Raw genomic sequence first — 25846 nt, 5'->3', positions numbered from 1 at the left:
GTAGACAGACAACAAAATACTTACTCTGAAATACGTGTCACAGCGCCAAGTTTTCGTTTTCACACTTTTTCTCTCGGCCATCTTATTGTATTTCATACTGGCCACAAAGTGACAATCTCACTTCAAAGAATCAGTAAAGTCAATCAGTTAACACTGTTTATTCCTAATACAGGATCTTTACCACCCCTAAACACACACGCGTAATAGCCTCTTTATCATATAATGTCATTCTTCTATTCTGCGCTCAAATACTTCTTTCCGTCTCTCACAAACATACCTATACATTGCAAGTTTACCTGGAACGTGCGCATTAATATATACTAGTACTACGTCAGAGGGTACGTGATGTGTCAGTCGGACAGTGACAGCAGCCGATAAAAATCCAACAGAAACCTGTTTCTTAAACAGTGGGGTAACTACATATATGCAAAACAACAATTGCCTACGCATATTGTTTTCAAGTGCCTTTAGCGGCAAGCCATCGGTCTGTCCGATAGAGTAACAGCCCTTTATCAAAGGGAAGCTACTCTAACCATGGTGTATGAAACGCCACGGCCATATGGCCGGCGTTGTTAACAGTCGCCCTGTCCTGTCATAACGTTACCAAGTGCAGTCAGGTGTACACACAGCGACAAAACGAAACAAGGTAACAATTCGAACATATTTCGACCAAGTCCAACTGTTTCAAATTGTGGAAAAAGTTCCAAGTCGCAGAGGTCTACAAGCACAGATATGGAAAATAATCCCGCTTGATGTCTGTCCTCGCAATATTGTTTCGCAATTTATATCTCCAATGTTGCCCAAACTTATGAAATGACTTAAATACATCGTCGTTAGAAACTGACTTTCAGTATATTAGTCTATTCTTTTGATAATGATAGCAACCCCAATAGTTTCTCCATATTCCCGAAGGTTCATTCTGACTTGATCACCGAATGACAAGGGCGACGCTATGGTTGTTTTAATAACAGTGAATGTAGTCCCTACTTGACCTTTGATAATTGCATCTCTATCCGCATATAACCCTAACGGATATCTTTTTTTTATCCGTTGGCTTAGTCCTGCCAAGAAACACACCAATTATTTCATAAATAACATTTATAAAAAATGGACAAACCCTCTGTTATAAATGGCAGCTGGCAGTCAACTTTTATTGAATATGGAACTCTCTGACAAAAGGGAGATATACTTTGGTTTTATCTGATCAATATTGACTGAACATAAACAGAATAGGTAGCAAAAGAACTCTAGCACTATAAAACAAAAGATATAGTCTTGAAAAGTTTCAAAACTCAAAATCTAAGTGATTATTCCCTAACTTCATTTCTCCATGGCAAGCAAGGGAGATATTTTAAATATGTCTTTCACCAATCAGCAGTCAAGGATTAAATTTCAATTGACCATTACTCCACAATAGTTTTTTGTCTAAAAGCAATTAATTCATTGGAGAATTGCTATTTCATTGAAATTTAATGAAAAATAATGCCAAATTATATCTTTTAAATTCCAAATGTTAGCAATTGATTAGTAATGGTTAATCAATGATATTCCTCACAGGTCCCATGCCAGTTATGATACAAGTTACGTTATCACCATAACCAAATATATCTAATTTCAAAATTATAGACACATCAAAGTCAGCAAATGTCTCAACATGTAGAGACTGGGAAATGTGTGTCCTTTGCCAAAAACAGAAAAGTGAATAAAAAGTGGAATAAAACATGCAGACTGCTCTCTAACATCAAAATGGTACCAAACGTCAAACACTAACATCAGACACTCACAAAACTCACTTTTATGTGATCTGACTGCTCTTGGGTCTTATGTTCTTCATGACGCAACAACATTTGAAGTAGACACACGAGTTCAAGAATGTGTACCATTACTTGAAGACACTAGTTTATCAGCAAAGTTAAATATGCCTGGAAACCATATAGCAAAGTAAGTGGCACTCTAAATCGAGCTAGAGCAGCCAGGATAACTGAAACACCCACTACTGATGGTGAAATAAAAGTGCCTGGGGTTGTATTCGCTGAACAAGTAGCCTCCTAAAGCTTTGGATAACAACTTTAAAATCATTATGGATGCTGTAGAATCGTATGTCAAAAATGGACCAAAAGAGAAGAGAGTTACCAAATCCAAAACTCCTTGTCATGATGACACAGTCTAGGTTAATCTCTAATTGGACAAAGGCCATGTTCCATGCTAGATCATATTATTTTGTTGGTAGTTTGCACGGTTGTAATGCCACGCCTGAGGATGACAATTTTTGTGATTTGGCGAGATAATCAGTCAAATACCAGGAACTGCAGTGTATTCTATGCCTGACCGCGAAGGTCCTTACCTCAGTGTATTGTGTAGCTTAGGGTGCAGTCAACACGCAACACGACCGTAAACGCCGTGACCTCGTGCTATAAAAAATATAATTCGGATGTACGTTATTGCATAACATACCTGACAACTTCGGTAAATGAGAATGTTAATATAAAAATGATATTATATTGTAGAAAATGAATGTGTTACATAAATACGAATACTCCATGTTGTATGTGTCACTATTAAGAATCAACGCAAACCATCGTTGTGTATTTAGTACAACTCCTATGTCGCTGTGATATTCCTGGGTGCGGCGTTAAACAAAAAAAACAAAGAAACATACATATGTTGGTGTGCGGTGATAATGCAATGAGGTAATTCCTTATGTGATCACCGTCAGAAAAGGCTTAGACCACACATGATTATAGTCCTGTTTTCTCTCATTGTCAGAAAACTGCTCGATGACGTTGACCGCCAGTAAGGGTGAGATTACCAGTCCTGGCTACCCTGGCAACTACAACAACAACCTCGACTGCACCTATGTCATCGTGGGTGGTGGGCAGACCCAAACAATCAACATAGACCTGGTTCAGCTGGACCTGGAAACGAATTCCGGCTGCAGCTACGACTGGCTCATTATAGACGGTGGTCCTAAAATGTGCAGCAACACAACGTTTCATAAGAATTGTAAGCATGTAATCTATCTGAAACAACATACAAAGAGATCGTGTACATGAAGCGTATGATCCGTTTGACTGATCCGTCCGTGTTATCCCTCTGTCAAATCCATCTGTGTAAATCATGTGTGTGATCTGTCCGTGTGATTCGTCTTTGTGATGTGTCTGTGTGATCCATCAGTGTGACCCGTCTACTTGACCAAACTGTGTCACCCGTGTCCATGCCCCGTCTATGTGAACACCCGTGTGAGTGTCATATAGCTATGTGATCCGTCTGTGTGACATGTCTGTGTGATCCGTCTGTATGACATGTCTGTGTGATCCGTATGTATGATATGTTTGTGCGATGCGTCTGTGTGACATTCCCGTGTGATCCGTCCATGTGATCCGTCTTTGCGATGTGTCTTTGTGATCCATCAGTGTGACCCGTCTACTTGACCAAACTGTCACCCGTGTCTATGTCCCCTCTATGTGAACACCCGTGTGAGTGTCATTATAGCTATGTGATCTGCCAGTGAAATCCGTCTGTATGACTTGTCTGTATGATCTGCCGGTGTGATCCGTCTGTATGAGAATGCTGTGTGCTCCGTCTGTATGACATGTCTGTGTCATCTGCCTGTGTGGCATGTCTGCGTGATCCGTCTGTATGACATGTTTTTGTGACCCGTATACATGGTCCGACTGAGTGGTCCATCTGTATGATACATACGTGTGAATCGTCTGCAAGATACGTGAATGTGGTCCATCAATTGATCATACAACTGTCAAAGATGATCGTAACAACGTTTGATTTTCAGATGTATTTCGACATAGATTCGTCATCAAGTTTAGAAGTGATGGCAGCAACACTAGAAGAGGGTTTCAGATACAATATTATATTGACGCAAATGGTACGCTATTTCATTGCTTAAGTTTTTTATTTGTGATAATCATTTATAGCCTTTCTTGTTCTCCATAACAATTTTAAGCATTTCATTTACATATTTTCATGATGCATTCACCCTCAAAGAACAAATAGACGCTTATATGTACCTAGATTCTGTCAGCCTGTCCAATGTCTATTTTCAAGATCAATATTTGCCTATTGTATTTTAGAGAATAGCTTGGCCTTGAGTGTGAAATAAGAAAAGGTCAATCATAAAATGCAAATAAAGAATTATGACCAAAAACATTCTTGTCTTAGAAAACTTTTGTCTGTTCCAGTTTGTGGAATCTGGTAGGGTGCGAAGAAAAATTGCCTGAAATTTGATTCTATAGTATCTGTAAGAGTGACATTGAACTTAACGTTTCCGGTAAAGAAGAACAAACTAACATTCTCGATGACTCGTGAGTGTAGGCGTAGGTTGCAAAAAAGAAATTCGACTCAACTCATGTGACAGATATATCTGAGTATGACTATCCTTCTAGCGTTGTAGACTTCGGTATTGATGATTTTGAATCAAACTACCGGTACTGTTTGGTCGGAAGTTAAGTTGTTGAAACCTGAAACGAGAATTAAAGTTTATGCTGTAATGGAAATATCAGATAAATATTTGGTCACAAGTTCCTCTTTCGAAATGGAAGAGCAATCACATTCATTCAAATATGTTGAAGGTTGTCAATGCTACTACTATTCGATTGGTTCACTTTGATAAACAATTGTCTACGGCTCCAACGATTGTCTATCATGTGTGGCGATCATGAAAGCTACATCATATGTTATATTATTACTTGAACTGTTGTCATATTCTCCATTGTAATAGGTTGTTCTTTGACGTCTATACAGTGAATACTTGACGTTGTCTATTGTTTCGTGGGATTGGGTATTGTGGACATAGAGAATGAAAGACGATTGATATACATTTAACCCCAATGTTGCAGACAACTGCACTGCCTTCAACTTAAAGACATCTGGACAGATATCGACGCCATGTTACGCCTGCAACTGCACCTACAACAACTGCACTAACACTATAATTGGCAGTGGGAAGTTGCAAACATTAATCCTTGACTTCGTCTCTCTCAACTTCAAGACAAGCTCCAACTGTGATCTTGGGTGGTTTAACATAGATGGCGGACCAAGAATATGCACTTCAACCCCCTTTAAAACAACCTGTAAGCTTGTAACACTAATGCTGTATGATTTTCTAAGGATATTAATCTATGCTGCTTTCTTTCCACAACTTCAGAGGTGACTGTGGAAAGGAATTGATACATCTGTAATTATGACATATTCATATTTGAGATGCTGATGGTTTAAACAATATTTTATTCTAAGAAACGAAAACTGGAATTTTATAACCTCTTCATTTGAAGTATTTATCAAATAATGGTGACATTTTTGTAAGCTATGTACATCGATGTGGTGTTTCTGTCGCACAAACTATTGTATAATGTTACATAAGTGGTATTTAGCCGATGTGTAATCAGACAATATTATAAATGCGGCGGATCATGCCTATGCGGTTTCTAAACTTACTTTGATGAAAAGCAATATGTCATAAAATTCGATTGTTAGAATCACATTATATTAGGAGGACTATACAACGAGGGAGTAGACACTTATTTGTCTAAAATATATAGTGGAGCCGCGAATCAATGTGTGCTCTGCTGGCCGGTAGTCAGGCTCTAGTGCGCTCATGGCGAAATCAGTGCAGGGAAGTGAGAAATTGGAATCTCTCCGTTCGCTGGTTGCCGCGGTCATTCGGAAATACACGAAAAAAGAATCGGGATAGTGTCGGGAACCAGCGAAAACAGCCGAAATTTCTTCTGATAGAGTTACGTCCCTTACAAGCACGTGATGTCTCGCTTACACATGTTTAACATCATTTAAAACAGAAGATGTTTCAAGACTGATGTCAACATAAGCAAAGACACTTAACAAATGTACATGTACATGTGATTTATTTCGGTTTATAATGCTAAAGGCTGAAGAATCCTCAATGCCATGTCCAGACAATTCCCCACACCCTACATTTTGGTTTTGAAAGAATTAATAAGAGGATGTTTCGTGAGGGACTCCAGATATCTTCCCAGAAGGTGTTTTTCTAACATTTGCCTCTAATTATAACAAGATATTAGAAATGAATATAGTGTACCATGTTGTCTGACTGTAGATAAAATTTGTGATCTTAACAATTACCAGGCGTAACCATGCAGACAGGATCTCATAAGGGATTGTGACTTTGACATGTCCCTAGTGAGCATGCTGAGAATTGGTGCTTGGGGATACCAGAGCTAACAGTTTCAATTAGAGAAAATTTGTAGTGAATGCTTAACACTGTGATTTTCATCCCTTCGTCATCTCCAAGATCTTCTCTTAGCTATCAAAATTGGCCATCAGGACAAAAAAAATTATTCTTTTTCGGATAAAGGCTATAAGTGTCTTGTAAATATTTTCTGCGTAGCTGTTTGTACGCAGAACAAAATATTAGGAAGTGATATTCATCCTCAATATATCCATAAATACAACATTTGCATAATCGACAACTTTGCTCTATATTAACACATAATATGCAATTGATGTGAAAAACATCGAAATTATGGTAGGGCAACATTGAACTTCTTGGCAGACATACAGTCGAGGTAGAGCTCTGTCCCAAAATTAACATCACATACACATATGATCATGTTATGGAGCATGCCATGACAATCCTGTTCATATGTATATTTTAGGCATTACATAAATTGAAAAACATTTTGGATGGTAAATACACTGCAGTTCCCATATATATCGGAAACCAAAGCCAAACAGGATATATTTACATTTCAAACCTTAAATATGATGATGTTTTGGTGCCGTTTTCGAGCGTGCTATGACAATCCTGTTTAGAAGGTATGTTTTAGGCGCACTCTCCACACACGATGTGGTAAAGGGTAAAAGATACCCATTATTTGAGTTTAAACTTAAAAAATATTCCAAGTTTTGAATTTACTGAAATCTGATTAATTGTATTTGCAAGAACAAAATGTTGAATATACGGTCATCACCGTCGAAGCCACAGGACCATATAAAAAAATGATAAAAATCAGATGTATCCTACATTTGGATTTTTAGGAAGTACGATAAAGTTGATTTAACATAAGTATGAACAGTCACCTTCTAAGTCACACAACTGTGTGATGGCCGAAGTGTATGACAAATTACTGCAAATATGGAGAAAGCAATTTAATCACAGCTACTAACTCCTGAAGAAAAGAAACACTTACCTTTTCTGTCGGGAAATAGACTCCTTGTATTGTTCGTTCCGAATAACTGTTCACAATCTAGTAAAAGCATTACTTTGTCAACACAGGTAGAAGCCTCCTGCTACTGCGCATGCGCCGACATTGTGCATGATATCCTGCGGAAATCGTAGAGTGTCCATTCCCTCTGTATAGACTCACTGATTCTATGCCAAAAAACACTATTTCTCCCACGTGTTTCCATATCGAAAAATATCATATGCGAGGAATAAACTAATTCTTTCTATATTCTCAATCTAGGATAATTACGAAAACACACTCGACTAATAATGTATATATGTAGAACAGTTGTAAGTGCAACAGACTATGCGAATGTTGCAAATCAAACATAATTCTCAAAGAGTTTTTTTACTCATAATAAGCATAATCTCTTGTACACAGCAGATATAACTCAATGTTATACATATCATCGGTAAATTTCGGGTAAGCTCCGTTGCATAAGGTTATCCCAACTGTGTTTATATGTCACCGTCGTATGACAGCAGTGCTGCTGTGCGGCATCAGGCAACAAACGCATACTACCGGTGAGGCAGAGCATGCCTATCATTTTCATGAACGCCTCGCGTCTTTTTCTATTTTCATTGATCCATTCAAACATTTTTCATCTGCATTTTGCCTTTTACCTCCAAAGGATTCTGTCTGACATTCGAGGCTGGTTACTGTCTGGCGATGACTTTTCACATTTATTTTTAATGGTTAAATAACCATGGTCAGATTAAATTATTCTCGGGTTATCTGATACATTGGAGTTACCGAATTATACAATAGCGATATGAAAGACCTTGGTGTAGAAATAACATTTTCATCTTATGTAGCTAAACGTTAAACACTTGAATAAATAATGAAGCCCCAACTATAAGTTGAATACAACAATCACATTTGTGACCATTGACGTGACCATTACTCAATTAATTCTCTGGTCAATCTCGTTCCATGTATCTTTACATGTATATGAAAACATACTTGATGATTCTATCTATATAGAGCTTTATCATCAGCAAATAATTTAATATTACACTGACTATCTGCTATATAGAAGTTATCACAGAAGTGTGTTTTGGGATTGTAAATATCCTGTATAAGTAGAAATATTGTACTAAATACATAATGTTATCCTTAATACAGGATATTTATCCAACCAAAACACTCAAGCATGATAACCTCTTAATCATATAATGTCATCAATTTTTTTTATCGAAAAGATCAGTGATAAGTCAGTCAGACAATGAAACACAGTTAATATATTTACAACTGAAACCTATTTTAGGCATTGTCGTTAATACAATCAGGCAAAGGTACAATTGTCTACACATATTATTTCTACTTGCCTTTCACGGCTATCCATCGGTCAGCCCACTGGAGTAATTGCCCTCTTATCAAGTTTGCTTGTCTGGACTGGTATAGGTTACGAAATGCAGAAAGATGACACAGTTACACAATGAAACAAAGTACCATTTCGTGTGTATTTCGGCTACATCCTAATGTTATAAAGAAGAGGGAAGACCACAAACTGCACAAGTCTAATTCTCACTCGATCGCTGATAGACCTGTTGTTTGCAAACACTGATAGTCGTACTTTCATGACCTTCATGTATCTCGTCATGAAACTTATCCATAACATGTTAACTACCATGTACGACAACTAACAATACTATCGTAAAAAACCTGAAGTTTGAGGGACCCCGCGTGCACAGACTTTAGTAAAAGATGAATATAACAGTTTATTGTTTCAGTTTTTTTAAATAGCTTTCGAACCATTTCAAAAGAGGGCCTTCTGTCACACTAAGACGTAATTTATGTATAAGACTCCTGTGCGAGTATAATTAACCCAAACTTGTTTTGTTTCAGATGCATTTGCTGGTATTATAGACATTGTGACACATGGTGGAGATCGATCTGTGGACTCTTGTGCTAGATTTGTTGCCAACTATGTTGTTGAAGGTAGAGTTTGTGTGCTTGGTTTATAATGCATGCTTCTGGTAAGAACTGAAACATTGAATAACAATATCTTAGTTACGGGACATGATAAGGTTAGGCGTCAAGTTAATAACTTCTTGACATATTTGTGAGCATCAGGATTCCCACTAAAATATAAAGTAATTTCAGTTGAACAGCAAACAACATGAACAAAGTAACTTGCTTTAATGCACATTTTTTTAACTGATTACAGCGTCATTAGAAGAGGGTTTACAATACAATATTCTATTGCCTTAATAGTATTTATTTATTTGCAATAACGGGCGGACCAATTCTTCTAGGGTAGGGTAAAAAATAACGCAGCTCATAATCATAATTGTGTGTAAATGAAAAACTCTGTGTGGCAATATGGCCACTCTCATCAGTACAGAGTATTTCGTCTTTCACATAGAGACATGAGCATGAGAGACAGTATGCCTGTAACACTTATCTATCAATAATGATTTCAAATCTTGTGCAAGCTTTTAGACCCCACTTGTCCTGCTGTGATATGACTGAAACAGTTGTTGACTTTTCCATGAAATGCCCATTAGGCACAATTAATCCTTACTTGGAAATAAATACAGCATAAACATATATCTAAATATGAAAAGTTTATTGCAGTAATGTAAACAGACGAGCGAAAGTAACCAACCAACATTATTTGTTTTGAAAAACCTAACAGGACCAATGTCAATGGCGATATTTGTGTTGACGAAAATGAAGTCAATTCAGTAATCGATCACCCATCATGTCTGAAACCAGGACACGAAACTCCCTTTAAACCTTCAAAATGTCACACTTGATGGTATCTGCTTTCTCCTGTGAACATGTCAGTGTCTGTTCTACCAGCGTTAGAGTGTTTGAACCCATCGATGTTTGTTGTTCCGGTGTCAGCTTTAGGCCTCTTAGTGGTCTGTAAGCTCTGATATTGTACTGACGTAGAATTCTGGACACTGTCCAGCGACTGAAAGGATTACCATTGCAGCTGATGACGTCACCATGATAATACGATTCCTCATATGGAGGAAACGTGTGTAACGTCTTGCTTAGTGACGGTGACAGGTCAGCCACTTTTATGACCATCTCTCGTCTCTCGTCTCTCGCCACACGTCTGATATTGTCCATATAGACAACACTCCTTGCAATGTGGTCATGATGTATCCTACAAACAGCTTGTTCTCTCTCCTGTACCGTTTATACATCGTTTCTTACGTACCCATATATTTGTAGGTCGGCATGTTGCAAGTGCAGCAGCAACAATTTCACTTCAAACTCAAGTTCCACGTATCTGGGTACTGTAGCACGTGCATAACTCAGCAAATTGTTCCACTAATGTTTTGGTGATTGATTCTCTCCCACTTTTCAGACCCAAATCTTAGTTTAGTTCGTCAGTTATGCTATTTATGTCCATCATTCACAATCGTTAAAATTGACAAGTACATTCCTCCAGCAGTTGTGACTACACACATGTCAAGTTGACCATTTTTCTGTTACTTTGAAGAAAGTGGCACACAGGGTTTTTCCTGCACATGGTGTTTTACTATACTGCTGTTTTTATTGTTCTGTTTTTAAATCGTCTACATATGTGCAGTTATTTTGTTTTAGTGAACAGTGCAAAAACGTTAACAGTCTTTCAAAAGGTTTAATTTGAAATGTGATGTGTAAAAATTTAACCTCTCATCTCAGCCCACAAAAACATAACTCTACCAAACTCCAACCCAAACCAAAACCAAAACCAAAACCAAAACCCTAAACCCAAACCCAGACCCCTTAAACATAAAATGATCAGCCCCTATGCATTTGTCGCCTTTTCTGTTTTACATAACAATTACAAAGGCTTTTATGATACATTCAACCAAACAAGGAAAAATAGCAGCTTATTTGTATCTACATTATGTCAGCCTAATAAATGAGTGTATTTGCCATGACATTTACCTATTGTTTGGTTTGAGTTTGAGATAAGAATGAAATGTTTTCTAAAGCAAACAAAAGCTGCATTTAAAGAATCTTTGTCTACAATTTGAGGAATATGGTAGGGTGCAATGAACGCCTCGGCTTGCTGTGAAGGTACCAACCTGAAAAATTGAGTCAAATTTGATTCTAATATATCTGAAATAGTGATATTGACCTTAACGGTTCTGTTGAAGAAGAACAAACTCAACTGTACGTTCTCGATGATTCGTGACTGCAGGTGTATTTTGTAATAAATATATCAACCCATTTTATATATCAGATATATCTGCTTATGAACTGATGCCTTTGTTTGCTCCATTATCAATGAGTATGTGTCCAACTACCGGTACAGGTAAAAATACAATAGTCGACTGAAAGTTTGCGGCATTATTATCTTCCTTTGTAGAATCTTATTTATAAATAATGTATTCTATCAGTGGTGTCACTGTTTCAGACATATATCTTCTATGTGCTTAATGGCCCAGTTTATCACCTTCAATCTGGTAGACTAATCACAGATCCATTGTCTATTTTATCAGAGTGAGAATGGGAATAATGGTTGTCCATTGTATCAATAATTTAAAAAAAAAACTTTTTTAAAATCAAATGTCAAAGAAAGCACCTTAATCCATTAGCAGAACTTATCTGTGGCTGTGAGGTTTAGATGTTAACGCATTATGGTACATTGTTATGTAATCACTGTCAGGAAGACTCAGACCAGACTCAGACTAAGGTGTTATGTTCCTGTATTGTCAGATACCTGCTCGACAACGTTGACCGCCAGTGAGGGTGAGATGACCAGTCCTGGCTATTTTGGTACCGACTACAACTACGTCACCTGCACGTATGTCATCGTGGGGGATGGGCAGAACCGGAGCATCGCAATAGACCTTGTTGATCTGAACGTTGAAGAAGTTTCCGACTGTGGCTACGACTGGCTCATTATAGACGATGGTCCGAAACTGTGCCGCTCCCACACAACGTTTCATAAGACATGTAAGCATTGACACTATCTGAAACGACACACAAAACGAGAGTGTACAGTAAATCCATGATCCGTTTGTGTGATCCGTCCTTGCTATATATACTGAACCAAATAAAAAACTTCACAATCCTAGAATTTTAACATTTTGACCAGTTATCATTGTGGGCCCTTATTGTGTATTTAAACAGTAATAACACACGTTTTTGTGCAGGTGAATCGATCAAAATCATGTGCACAGCACTATAGTGGCAAAAGTGTTTTTTCACATGCAACTGGTCACGTGGCCATAATACCGCATGTGTTTTCAGCCATACTTGTTTGCAGTCATTAAAAAAAAAAGGAAAAAAAAGTCTTTACGGCCATTTCTCTTGCCACGCCTTTCAAATGTGCAACGTGAGCGTGCCATCGCCATGTTGCAGACGGGAACGTCCGTAGCTGAAGTCGCAAGGACAATGGGTTGTAGTCGACGGACTGTTTCTAATTTACAGACGCGTCTACAGCAAACGGGTACCTCCGCTGATCGCCCTCGGCCAGGTCGACTACGTGTGACGTCACATGTAGAGGATCGTGAGATTGTCTTACGTCACCTCCGTAACCGATTTTTGACAGCTACATAAACCAGAAATTAACTGTTTAGGGGGAGACTGAGTGCGCAAACTGTTCGAAACCGTCTGAGAACTGCTCACCTTCAAGGACGACGGCTATACTGCTGGCCGATTCTGACTCAATTACACAGACGTCAACGTCATTTGTGGGCACAGAGACACTTACGATGGACTCACAGGAATTGGAATCAGGTCGTCTTCAGTGATGAATCCCGATTTGATCTTCGATTTGCTGAGGGTAGGGCGAGGGTGTGGAGGCGCCGTCATGAACGTTACGCCCAGTGTTGTGTACAGGAAGTTGACAGATTTCGAGGCGGAAGTGTCATGGTGTGGGGTGCTTTCTGTGGCAATGCACGTTCCAAGCTTCTTGTCATCCGTGGCAACCTCAACGCTGCTGCTTACCGCGACCAGGTACTGGCACCAGAACTTCTGCCTTTTATGGCAGCACATGGCCACACACAGCACTTTTGACAAGGAATTTCCTTCAGAATGCGGGAGTTAACGTCATGGACTGGCCGTCAAGGTCTCCCGACCTCAATCCCATCGAACACGTCTGGGATACTCTTGGCAGAAGCCTGTGCACTCTCCAGAACCAACCACAGACTTTGCAAGATCTTGGCACCATTTTGCAGCAACAATGGCGTCTTCTTCCCAATCATGTGTTCACAAGCACCACAAGGTCCATGCGGAGGCGTTGTGTGGCAGTTGTCAATGCACATGGTGGCCATACACAATACTGAACTTGTGTGCCATCAGATTCTCGTGCTTTGGACAAACTGTTGATGTTATTAACGAATACCGTGGTCCGTGTGTGCTCTCCGTCTACGTGGTCCGTTTGTAAAATACATCTGTGGGAACCGTCCATGTGATACGTGCATATGGTCCGTCTGTGTTGTACGCCTGTGTGATTCGTCTGTGTGATACGTCCATGTGATCCATCTTCTGAGATATGGCTATGTGATCAGTCTAAATGATACACCTGTATGACCCGTCCATGTTATCTGTCTGTGGCAAATTGCTGAATTATCCATCTGTGAAATATGGTTGTGTGATACGTAAGTGATATATGGATGTGTGTTCCGTGTGTGATGATCTATGTGATCCGTCGGAATGATGCATCTGTATGATTCATGTATGTGATCCGTCTTTGCGATAAATGTTTGTGTTGTCTTGGTTGTCAGTTTGTGGGTTACGTCAGTGTTATTACTTTTAGTCCTCGAATGACACGTGGGGCGGTCGGGTAGCCTAGTGGTTAAAGCGTAATGTAATGTAATGTATGCTAACAATGGTGTTGATTATAAAGTTCAATCAACGATCATCGAAGCAACGTTTTTGTTTCAGATGTCTTTTGGGATAGATTCATCATCAAGTTTAGAAGTGATTACAGAAGCCCTGGTAGAGGGTTTAAGATGCATTACTCTGTTGGCGTGGACGCACACGGTACACACTGCTTAATAAGCATCATAGATTCGTAATCATATGTAATCATATAATCTTTTCTGTTCACATATTTTGATGATACATTAAACTATATATCATGACTGGCAGCTTATATCTACCTAGATTATTTGACTCGTCAAATGTGTATATTGGCATTTTATGATTTTTGCGTATTGTGTTTCCCTAAATCTGTTGTACGGCCACTGAAGCATCCGACAACTGTAAACAAATAATAATGACCTATACAATATTAGAGAGGGTCCGTATGTTCCGTATGATGGTTCTACGGTTTGTGGAATCTGGTAGGGTGCCCAGAAAGCAAATGCCTGGGATTGCTGTTAAGGTATCAACCTAAACGCTGAACTCAAATATGATTCTGCTATATCTGAAAGACTGACACTGACACTTAGCGTTTATGGTATAACAAACTCGTGATAGTACGTGCAAGATTTCGTTCTTATTTTCGACTCAATTCATGTGTCAGATACATCTAAGTATATACTTATATCGTAGTATTGTTAGTTATGTGTCTAACTGGCGGTACTGTTTGATCGGAGGGGAAAACAGTTAAGTTGTGGAAACATGAAACGAGATATAAGCTTTATGATATATTACAAATGTTAGATACATATAAGGCCACAAGTTCCTCTCAAATATGTTAAAGGTTGTCAATACGGTTGCTATTAGATTGGTTCGTGGTTCACTGTGATAAACATCTGTGTTTGGCCCTAACGGTTGTCTTGCATGTATAACGATTACAGAATCATATGAAAAGCGAAACTGTACCATGTGCATATTATTTTTACTTGAACAATTGCCTTCTACTTCATTGTAATCGATTGTGACGTCAATATAGTAATTAACAGAGATTGTCTGTAATTTTGTGGGATTGGGGATTGTTGTGATAGAGAATGAAAGATTGACATACATTTAACCCCAATGTTGCAGACAGTTGCACCTCAATCCACCTAAAGACATCTGGACAGATATCGACGCCATGTCACTCCTGCAACTGCACCTACAACAACTGCACCAACACTATCATAGGCAATTGGAAGTTGCAAACACTAATCCTGTACTTCGTGTCTCTTAACTTCCCGATCAGCGCTAACTGTGATCTCGGATGGTTTACCATAGATGGAGGTCCAAAAATGTGCACCTCAACCCCCTTTAAAACAACCTGTAAGCAGAGATACTGATGCTGTCTGTATGATTTTCTAAGAAATTAATCTATGTTGCTTTTTCCACAACTTCAGAGGTAACTGTTGAAAGGAATCAATATATATCTGGAAAGCCATCTAAAAGTCTTACTAATGTATATATCAAATACTAGACTATTTTATTTTCAAAAACATCATGGCTGCAATTCATTTAGTGCAAGGTTTTAAATGCAGTCGTAAACTCAGGTTTTAACATTTCAACGTGGTTTCCTAAATTACAATAATGAAATCAGTATATCTTTAAACTGGATTTTCTGAATAACATTATTTTGTGTTCTAAGAACAGTTTGTGGAATATGCACACATATTTGGTGACGAGCACGTAGAGATGAATATCCCTTGTAATTGAATCTGTATATTTTTAAAAGAGTGGAGAGATGAAGATTTGCAGGTCTTTTTTTTGGGGGGGAGGCATTTCAAACATTGTAAACAGTTGATCATGAGGCTCGCTTTGGTAATAATAACATTGAAATGCGTTTGCCACTGACCATCACTCGGCAAAAGTTAATCCTAATTCCATCTTGATTGCATTCATAAAAAGGATCTGGCATTGGTGCTTTCTTTCTAGAAAATAGGATAGGTTAGGAAGAAAAATAACGTTCAAGGTTGTTGCCCATTTGGTACAATACTATCAGTTTGTTTTTTATATCTGATTATGAAGACGCACTTGAAGATTCTGGGTATCTGATATATATAGAGCTGCATCATCAACACGTTCTTCAATATTACAATGACTATCTGCTTTATAGAGGTTATAACACGTGTTTGGGGGATTGCCAATATCCTGTATTTGTATAAACATGTACTAAATGCATAGTGTTTATCCCTAATACATCATAATATATCACACCAAAACACACACAAGCGATAAGCTCTTTATCATATGATGTCATTAAATTGTTACGCCGCAAATCTCATTGATATGTCTACCAGACAAATGAAACCTGTTTTAGGCAGTGTCCTAACTAATACAGGCAAAGGGACAGTTGCCACAGGTCTACCCGCATATAAGGACACTGATCATGATACGGCGCTAGTGTCCTCGTTAAATTTATATTATCAAAGTTCCCAAAAGGTGTAAAATGCCTCAGCTACGTCCCTATCACACACTGATTTTCGGTATCTTAGAGTAATATTTTGTAGTGATAACAATTATACGAGAAATTTGTCCAGATCCCCGACAGTTAATTCTGACTAAAAAACTGACATGTTGTTTACAAACACTGAAAGTAGTACCTCTCTGACCTTTTATCTTTATCTTTATCTATATTGGTATATAAACCAAACGGATACCATTTTTTATCCATTGTCTTTATCTCGTCGTGAAATGTACCAATTATGTGATAGCTATCATTAAAACCTGACGTTTTAGGGACTCCCGTGAGCACAGATTTTGATAAAATATGTATAGCCGTATATAACAGTACATTGTGCTACAGGATTAAATAGCTCTCACACCATTTCAAAAGAGGTCCCTCTGTCTCACAAAGACGTAATGTCGGTATAAATAAGGCTGCAAAACCCTTTCTCTATTCAGAAATCTCATCCAAAAGCAGTGTCGGCTGTACGATTCCGATTATATCATGAGCTTCTGTTTGTCAAATTTGTGTTGGAACTAAGATTAACAGAATCTTGTTTTGTTTTAGATGCATTTTTTGGCAGTGTAGACATTGTGACCAGCGGTGGAGATCGACCTGGGGACTCTTGTGCCGGCTTTGTAGTCAACTACGTTGTTCAAGGTAGAGTTTGTGTTCTTTGTTTCAAATAAGAACTGAACATTGAAAAACAATATGAACATGATAAGTCCAGGAGTGAAGTGAATAACTTCTGAACGTTTTGTGTGCATCTTGATTGCATCTAAATGATAAAATAGTGTCAGCTGAATGGCAAACAACATGAACACTAAATACCAAAGTAACTCTTGCGTTTATGCACAATATTATTAGAACTGATTACAGAGTCATGAGAAGGAGGTTTAAGACACGATATTCTTTTGGCATGGACGTACACGGTTGCATTAATAGTCATCAGTGATTCGTAAACACAGGCATGCTATTATATTTCTGAGAGAAGGATGTCACAGCTCACAATAATTGTGTAAGTAAAAATGTTTAGCCTAAATGTAATATCTTGACCCCCCAAATGGCATTTGTAACCAGTGCTTTGACATAGAGGCAGGTGCATGAGAGACAGTATGCCTGTGACAATTATCTATCAATCATCATCAATAATCTTCCATTCCAAGGGGCCATATCATGCAAGTCACATTTTTACGGGCATAGGAAACGTAATCAACCAAAATTGTTTGTTTCCTGAAAACAGGAACAGTGTTAAGGAAGATACTTGTATTGTCATAAGACATGAACAAGTTATGAGCACAAAAATGAAGGTAATGTGTGCATAGTTTGGAGGATTGGGACAGCTGTTCAGTAATCTATCAACCATCAGTTAATATCCTGTCTGCCACCACGGACATCAATACACGCCCCAACTCGACGATAGGCAGCAAATGTGAGACATCTGATCAGAAGAAATGGGATTCGACACCGTTCTTCTCGGAGGAACTGTGCTAACTGATTCGTGTGGTCAGGGCATCCTGGTTGTGCTCTAACGGTTAAGGTAATCCCACAAGTGTTCTGTAAGTGATAAAATTGGTGATTGTGCTGCCTAAGGCTCGACGTTGTATTGGGCCTTGTGTTATTTTGGTGAACAGGGTTTGGGGATTCTGTTGCAGGAACAGTAGTACCACGGTGTAGAGGCATTGGTTAGGGAACGCAGTTCAGTGATGTTCCCTTCCAAATTCGCCAGATCTGTCTTTACTTGATTACAGATGCCACTTTGACGTGGCTACAAATGATGTTTAGTCCATAATGCAGCCACCACAAAACGGTTAAACATCTAACGTGGCGTTCGTTCTCATCGTCCACGGAAAAAACCAACTCTTTCAACGTCTCCAATGAAACTAAATCTGCTATCTGATGTGAACATCATCTTTGCAAGTTTCTGTTCTAACAACATTGCAGTGTTTGAGCCCATCGATATCGGTGTTCCGGTGGCAGCATATAGCACCTCGAATTGGTCTGTACGCTCGATATTTTACTGATGAAGTCCTCTCGGCGGTGCCCAGCGACCGAAACGTGATAATACCTTATACCCACGTTTTCCTGGGTGGATATGACAGGAAGTCTGCAACTTCGAGGCACGTCTCGCGTCCGCCCAGAATGACTGGAAGAGGCCATACACCTGGTGACATTAACTGACCTAGAGCCAGAATCACTGTCCGGAATTTAGACCCAAGATGTCAAATTTTAAGTTTGTTAATGTTTCTTGTGTCAGGCAGTTGTGCTAGTTATGTCCACCATCCACAAATTTGGTAATTAAGATATACATTCCCAGTAGTGAGTACACGTTGACCATTTTCTTGTCAGTTTGAAGAAAACTGCACCTCAAGGTTTTGCTGCACATGTTGTTTTAAAATTGGTCTTTTGTTATATAAACATGCGAAACAATACTGCTTGTTTCATTGTTCTGTTTTAAAACACCTGAAGAAAATAACATGATTCTCCCAAAATAACCGAAACAAATCGACTGAAACTTTGCCAAAGAATGAATGAGAGTCTTCTGGCAGCTCTAATTTCATAGTGAATATTAAGTGGGAAATATTAAGGTTTTATGTGGGAATTGTAGATTCGGGACGGTAACGGGACTGTTTTAAAATATATATACTCTGTGCTAAATGTTACCCGAGTTATCCTCTTCAGTCTGGTACTGCATTACATTATCTATATATATAACAGAGGTAGAATAAAGTTTTCATTTCGTTTAAAAGGAATCTTACATAAATACAAACTTTTTGTATCCATGGTTTATATCTTGTAATCAAACATCAACGCAAAAAATCGTTGTGTATTTAGCACAACTTATCTGTTGCTCTTGGCTTTAGATTATAATATGTTTTTACATCGTTATGTTATCACCATCAGAAAAGGCATAGAAAGTGGTTACAGTCCTGTTTTCTCTCATTGTCAGATAACTGCTCGACGACGTTGACCGCAAGGGAAGGTTATATAACCAGTCCCGACTACCCGGGCACCCCCAACAACTACCTCACCTGCACGTATGTCGTCGTGGGTGATGGGCAGAACCAGAGCATCGCCATAGACCTGGTTGAGCTCGACGTTCAAGAAGGTTCCGACTGCGGCTATGACTGGCTTGTTATAGACGATGGTCCGAAACTGTGCCGCTCCCGCACAACGTTTCATAAGACATGTAAGCATTGAATATATCTGAAAGGACAAACAAAGAGATAGTATAGATGAAACGCATGATCCGTTTTTGTGATATGTTTGTGTGGCCCAAATGTATGACCAAACTGTATCATCCATCTGTGTGAGCCGTGTGATTGTGATATCACTATGTCATCTGTCAGTGCTTTCAGTATGTGTGATCCGGCTGTGTGGTCCGATTGTGTGATGTGTCTGTATACGTGTCTGTGATTCGTCTGTCTGATCCATCTGTGTGATATGCCTGCGTGACCCGTCTGCGTGCTCCGTCTGTGTAATATGTCTGTGTGATTTAAGTGTATGATTCATCTGTATGGTCCGTCCATGTGATCCATTTGTGTGATATGTCTGTTGATAGTTGTTGAGATACGCCTGTACGGGATATCGGTGTGCTACATAATTGTGATCTGTATTTGAGTTTCGTCCATGTGATTAATTACTTTTAGTCCTCGAATGACACGTGTGAAAAGATATAAAAAACGCGGTGAACTTTTTTCAAACCTAAAGTAAGAACCTCGATTTTTTACTAATGTAATGTAAGCTAACGTAATCATATACTTCAACTAATGATCATCGTTGCAACGTTTTTGTTTCAGATGTCTTCCGGGATAGATTCATCATCAAGTTTAGAAGTGATTACAGAAGCACTAGTCGAGGGTTTAAGATACATTACTCTGTTGGCGTGGACGCACACGGTACACTATGTCATTATCTTAATAGACATTATTTTTCGTCATTTCTGTTCTCCAGAACAATTTAAGTATTTCATTATTACACATTCAACCATAGATGATAGATAACTGGTAGGTTAATTATATGTAACTATATTATGTCGACTTGTCAAATGTATTTTACTCAATCTATTGTACAGTTAGAGATGCATATTGAATAAGTATGGCCAAAACAATATTAGATAAGGTTTGTGTGTTTCGAACGATGGGTCTACAGTTGTTGAATTTGGTAGGATGCAAAGATAGGAAATGTATCTGCTTAACCGAAACACTTAAGTCAAATTTGATACTTCCATATCCAAAGAGTCCTTAAGGCTTCCGGGAAAGACGAACTGACTCACTCGTACATTCTTGATTGTTCGTGAGTGTAGGTATTGGCCTTTTCATATTTGCAACTCAATTCATGTGACAGATATATCTGAGTATGAATATCCTTATAGCCTTGTAGGGTTCAGTATTGATAGTTATGAGTCCAACTACCGGTATTGTTTGGAAAGAAGTGGAAACCCTTAAGCCTCGTGATATAATGGAAATATCAGATACACATTAGGTACAAGCTCCTCTTTTGAACCGGATGAACAATCAAATACATGCAAATTTGTAAAAGGTTGTCAATACGACTGCTATAAGATTGATTCTCGAACACCTTTTGTCATAACTGATTTTCACTGGTCCACTCAAATCATTTTCACAGCTATGTTTCCAAGTCGAATCTGATTCGTTAGTTAACCAAGACAATTGTGTACGGCTCAAGCGATTGTTGATCATGTATGACGATTAGGAAAACAAATCTTTACTATATTGTGTGTATTATTACTTCACTTCAGCCGTGGTCATTTTCTCCGTTGTAATCGACTGTTCGTATCTGACGTCAATACGGAGAATAACTGATTGTTTGTAATTTCGTGGGATTGGGTATTGTTGAGATATATAATGAAAGACGATTGGCATACATGTAAAACCCATGTTGCAGACAACTGCACTTCCATCCACTTAAAGACATCTGGACAGATATCGACGCCATGTTACTCCTGCAACTGCACCATCTGCAACTCCACCAACACCATCATAGGCAGCGGGAAGTTGCAAACACTAAACCTGGACTTTGTCTCTCTAAACTTCACGACCAGCGCTAATTGTGATCTCGGATGGTTTACCATAGATGGCGGACCAAGAATATGCACTTCAACTCCCTTTCAAAGAACCTGTAAGCTGAAACACTAATTCTGTCTGTATTATTTTCTGACAAATTAATCTATGTTGCTTTCTTTCTACAACTTCAGGGGTGACTGTGGGAAGTTATAAGTACATCTGAATAATATGAATTTGTGTGGTGCTACCGGTGAGCAGGACATAACTTGTCACTGTTATGTTGTCTTTTATGCTCAGTAGATCTGTCTTACAATCGAGACTGGTTACTCTGTGGCATTGACGTTTTGTATTTAATTTCTGATGGTATAATCATCATGGACAGATTCAATTGTTCTCAAATTCAGGGTATCTAATAAACTTGAGTAAATGAATAATTCAGTAATAACACAAAAACCTTGGTGTAGAAATAGCGTTTTTTGCCTATGTAACTAAAATTTAAACACTGGAATAAATAATGATGCCACAACAATAAGTTCAATACAATGATTATATTTGTAACCGGGGCGGTCGGGTAGCCTAGTTGTTAAAGCGTTCGCTCGTCACGTCGAAGACCCGGGTTCGATTCTCGACATGGGTACAATGTGCGAATACCATTTCTTGGCCACCACCTTGATATTGCTGGGATATTGCTAAAAAGCGGCGTAAAACCATACTCACTCACTCACTCAATCACTCACTCACTCACTATATTTGTAACCACCTTAGTTATAATTTACACTAAATATTCCAGACAATCTTTTTCCACAGGTTATGTTCATTGGTTACTGCACTCCTCATGTTTTTGGTGACAAATAGCCCTTGTCATTAATATCTCATGTTTATTTTCCCCAGAATGGTAACATGGAGGTTTGTTGGTCTTGTTTTTGAATGTGCTATTTAAAACATTGTAAACAGTTGATCATAGGGCTCACTTTGGTAATAATACCAATGGTATGCGTTTGCCACTGACCATCACTCGGAAAAGTTGGTCCTGGAGTTTAATGGACATTAAATGATTACATTGGATTTACTGTTCTCTTTCTAGACAATCTAAAAAATAATTTGTTTAGAATCAAAATAACGTTCCAAGTTTTTGCCCATTTTGATCAACATTATCAAGTCTATATCTTTATGTGAAGACATACTTGTACCTGATGATCTATGTAGAGCTGTATCAACAGCAAATAACTTCATGTTACACTATTTGCTGCATAGAGTTTATCACGCGATTGTGTTTTGAGATTGTCAATATGTTGACTCTAACGCTGACAGACAAGTACCTTCCTGACTCGTACCCATTATATGATAACTACCACTTGTGAATACTAGTAATATCCTCAACAGTCCGAAACCTGATTCTTGAAGGACTACAGCGAGCACAATTCTCATACTCAAGATGCATAGTCGTTCATTACAGTACATTGTTTTACTTTTTCTAAAATATCTGTCAAACTGTTTCAAAAAGGGCCCTAAGTAACCGATAAAAAATTGAGGACCAAGTGATATTAACCCCAAATGTCTTGTTTCAGATGCATTTTATGGCAGTGTAGATATTGTGACCCATGGTGGAAATCGATCTGTGGACTCGTGTGCTGGCTTTGTTGTCAACTACGTTGTTGAAGGTAGAGTTTGGTTTGTGTACTTGCTTTCAAATACATTCTCCTGGTAAGAACTGAACATTGAAGACAATGAGACATGAGCATAGGAGGCGGTATCCTGTAACACTTACTATTATATATCTGTCCATTAATTATCATCTTAGATCTTGGGCAAGGTTATTGATCCAATTTCTCCTGCTCTGATATGACTGAAACAGTTGTTGACTGTGATGTGAAATTTCCATTTAGGCATAAAGTACACTTACTTGGAAACACAATACAACATAAACATATATATTGCAATAACGTAAACTGACGAGCAAAAGTAGAAACGTCACCAATCAACAACATCATTACAAGTTATGACAGTTGTTCAGTAATCAATCAACCATCATGACTGAAATCAGCAACCTTCAGAATGTCACACTTGATGGAATCTGCTTTCTCCTGTGAACATGCCAGTTTCTGTTTTACCAGCAAATGCAGTGTTTGAGCCCATCAATGTTTGTTGTTCCGGTGTCAGCGTTACAGCTCGTATTGGTTTGCAAGCTTTAATATTGTACTGACGCAGTCATCTGTGCACTGTCAGCGACTGACATTGTGACTGTTGCAGCTGATCACGTCACCGTGACGATACGATTCCACAGACGGGGGATACGTATACGTGTGTCACAATGTCGCGGGTGATGGTGGCACGTCTCTCGTCCGTCCAGTCTGCCTCTAACAGGCCATGCGTCTACTGACGTTGCCCCTTCATGAATCATACCAACGGCGTGTTCTCTATGTTGTTCCGTTAAACTTAACATGTCATTTGTCACTGTCCAACGTTTTGGGGGTGAATGAACAGTAAGTACAGCGTTCCTTATAAGCGTTCTTTGCAGGTTGGCATCCTTCAGGTGAAGCACAATGTTCACTTCAAACTTAAGTTCCACATATCTGGGCACTGTTGCACGTGCATTACTAAGCTAATTGTTTCAAGCGATTTTCAACCATTTTATAACACTATTCGGAGTTTTGGTCGTCAGCTATGCTCTTGATGTTCACAATCTTAGTAATTGAAAAGTACATTCCTCCAGCAGTTGTGAGTATAGACATGTCAATTTGACCAGAAAACTGCACACTGGGCTTTTACTACACACGGTGTTGTAAAAATGGTCTTTATTATAATTAAATGTTTTATTTTACTGTTGTAATCATGATTTGTTTTGAAATCTCTATAGTTATTTGTTTTAGTAAACAGAGAGTAAACGTTTCCAATGTTTCCAAAAGTTTATGTTTGAAATATGACGTATAAAAATCTAAGCTCTTCCTTTGTAAAACCATAGTCCTTATTTATGCATTTGTATTCCATCAAATGGGTAAGGATCATGCAATCATGTCACTGTTTACAAATATATCTACTCTGTGCTAAAGGGGCCTGGTTATCACCTTCAATCTGGTACTGACTTATTCCAGTTCCATTGTCTATATTATGAGTGAGAGAATGAGAATAATGATATCATATCGTAGAATAGAATTGTCTTACATAAATACAAATCTATTGTATCAATCTTGTAATTTAATATCAACGCAAACACCCGTTGTTTATTCAGCACAACTTATGTGTTGCCGTTAGATTAAGATGACAATGAATTTTGGTAATTCGTTTTGTGATCACCTACACAAAAGGCTTCGACCACAAGTGGTTATTGTGCTGATACTCTCATTGTCAGATAACTGCTCGACGACACTGACCGCCAGTGAGGGGGAGATAACCAGTCCTGACTACCCTGACATCCCCACCAACTACCTCACCTGCGCGTATGTCGTCTTGGGTGATAGACAGAACCAGAGCATCACCATAGACCTGGTTGAGCTCGATCTAAAAGTAGCTTCCGACTGTTCCAACGACTGGCTCATTATAAACGATGGTCCTAAACTGTGCTACAACACAACGTTCCATAAGACATGTAAGCATTGAATCTATCTGAAAACACATATATGAAACACATGAAACACATGATCCGTTTATCTAATCCGTCTATGTGGTCTGTGTGAGTGTGATATCGCTGTGTGATTTGTCTGTGAAGTTGGTCTTTGTGATCCGTCTATTGTCGGTCTCTGTGATCCGCCTGTGTGTTCCACTTGTTTCATACATCTGTGTGTATTTTCCGTGTGATACATGCATATGGCCCGTCTGTATTGTCTATCTGTATGATACACCAATGTGATACGTCTGTATCATACATCTGTATTAACCATGTGTCTGATCCATCGGAGCAATGTGTGTGTGTGATGCGTCTTAGTGGTCAGTATGTGGTAAGATTTATTCATTGCAAAAAAACGGTTCCTTCTAGTTCTTTTTGTCTCAGGCAAACAACTATCCAATTTGAAGTGACTGCCTCGAATCGGTAACCATGCAATGAATGCTAACAATGGCGTTGATCATACAACTCCATCAACGATCATCGACTACATTGATGTTGCAGATGTGTTTCGGGATAGATTTATCATCAAGTTCAGAATTGATGGCAGCAGCACCAGAAGCGGGTTTAAGATACGATATGCTACTGGCAAGGGCGCACACGGTACACTTTGACATTATTTTAAAAGACATTATTGATTCGTAATAATCATTTATCGTCTTATCTGTTCTCCATAACAATTATAAGTATTCCATGTACACGTGTTTATGATACATTCAACCACAAATGATACCTGGCAACTTATACGTATTACATTGGT

The 25846-nt window shown here is 38.6% G+C and overlaps 1 protein-coding gene across 1 annotated transcript in view; it reads left to right on the top strand.

Annotated features, from left to right (window-relative positions):
- The first annotated feature begins 2769 nt into the window (after positions 1-2769).
- Positions 2770-25846, top strand: part of LOC139467125 (cubilin-like) — a 46421-nt gene continuing 23344 nt past the window's right edge. The window contains exons 1-14 of the mRNA XM_071248844.1: positions 2770-3003; positions 3791-3883; positions 4854-5087; positions 9066-9158; positions 11886-12125; positions 14061-14159; positions 15108-15341; positions 17026-17118; positions 19409-19648; positions 20259-20357; positions 21367-21600; positions 23054-23146; positions 24835-25071; positions 25591-25689. Of these exons, the coding sequence (XP_071104945.1) occupies positions 2778-3003; positions 3791-3883; positions 4854-5087; positions 9066-9158; positions 11886-12125; positions 14061-14159; positions 15108-15341; positions 17026-17118; positions 19409-19648; positions 20259-20357; positions 21367-21600; positions 23054-23146; positions 24835-25071; positions 25591-25689 (2314 nt within the window). The 5' untranslated portion in view covers positions 2770-2777. The remainder of the gene's footprint in view (positions 3004-3790; positions 3884-4853; positions 5088-9065; positions 9159-11885; positions 12126-14060; positions 14160-15107; positions 15342-17025; positions 17119-19408; positions 19649-20258; positions 20358-21366; positions 21601-23053; positions 23147-24834; positions 25072-25590; positions 25690-25846) is intronic.

Source organism: Haliotis cracherodii, unplaced genomic scaffold, assembly GCF_022045235.1.
Source record: "Haliotis cracherodii isolate W230 unplaced genomic scaffold, xgHalCrac1.p SCAF_19, whole genome shotgun sequence".
Lineage (NCBI taxonomy): Eukaryota > Metazoa > Mollusca > Gastropoda > Lepetellida > Haliotidae > Haliotis > Haliotis cracherodii.
The sequence above is the reverse complement of the archived record's forward strand: the minus strand, read 5'-3'. Positions and strand labels throughout refer to the sequence as shown.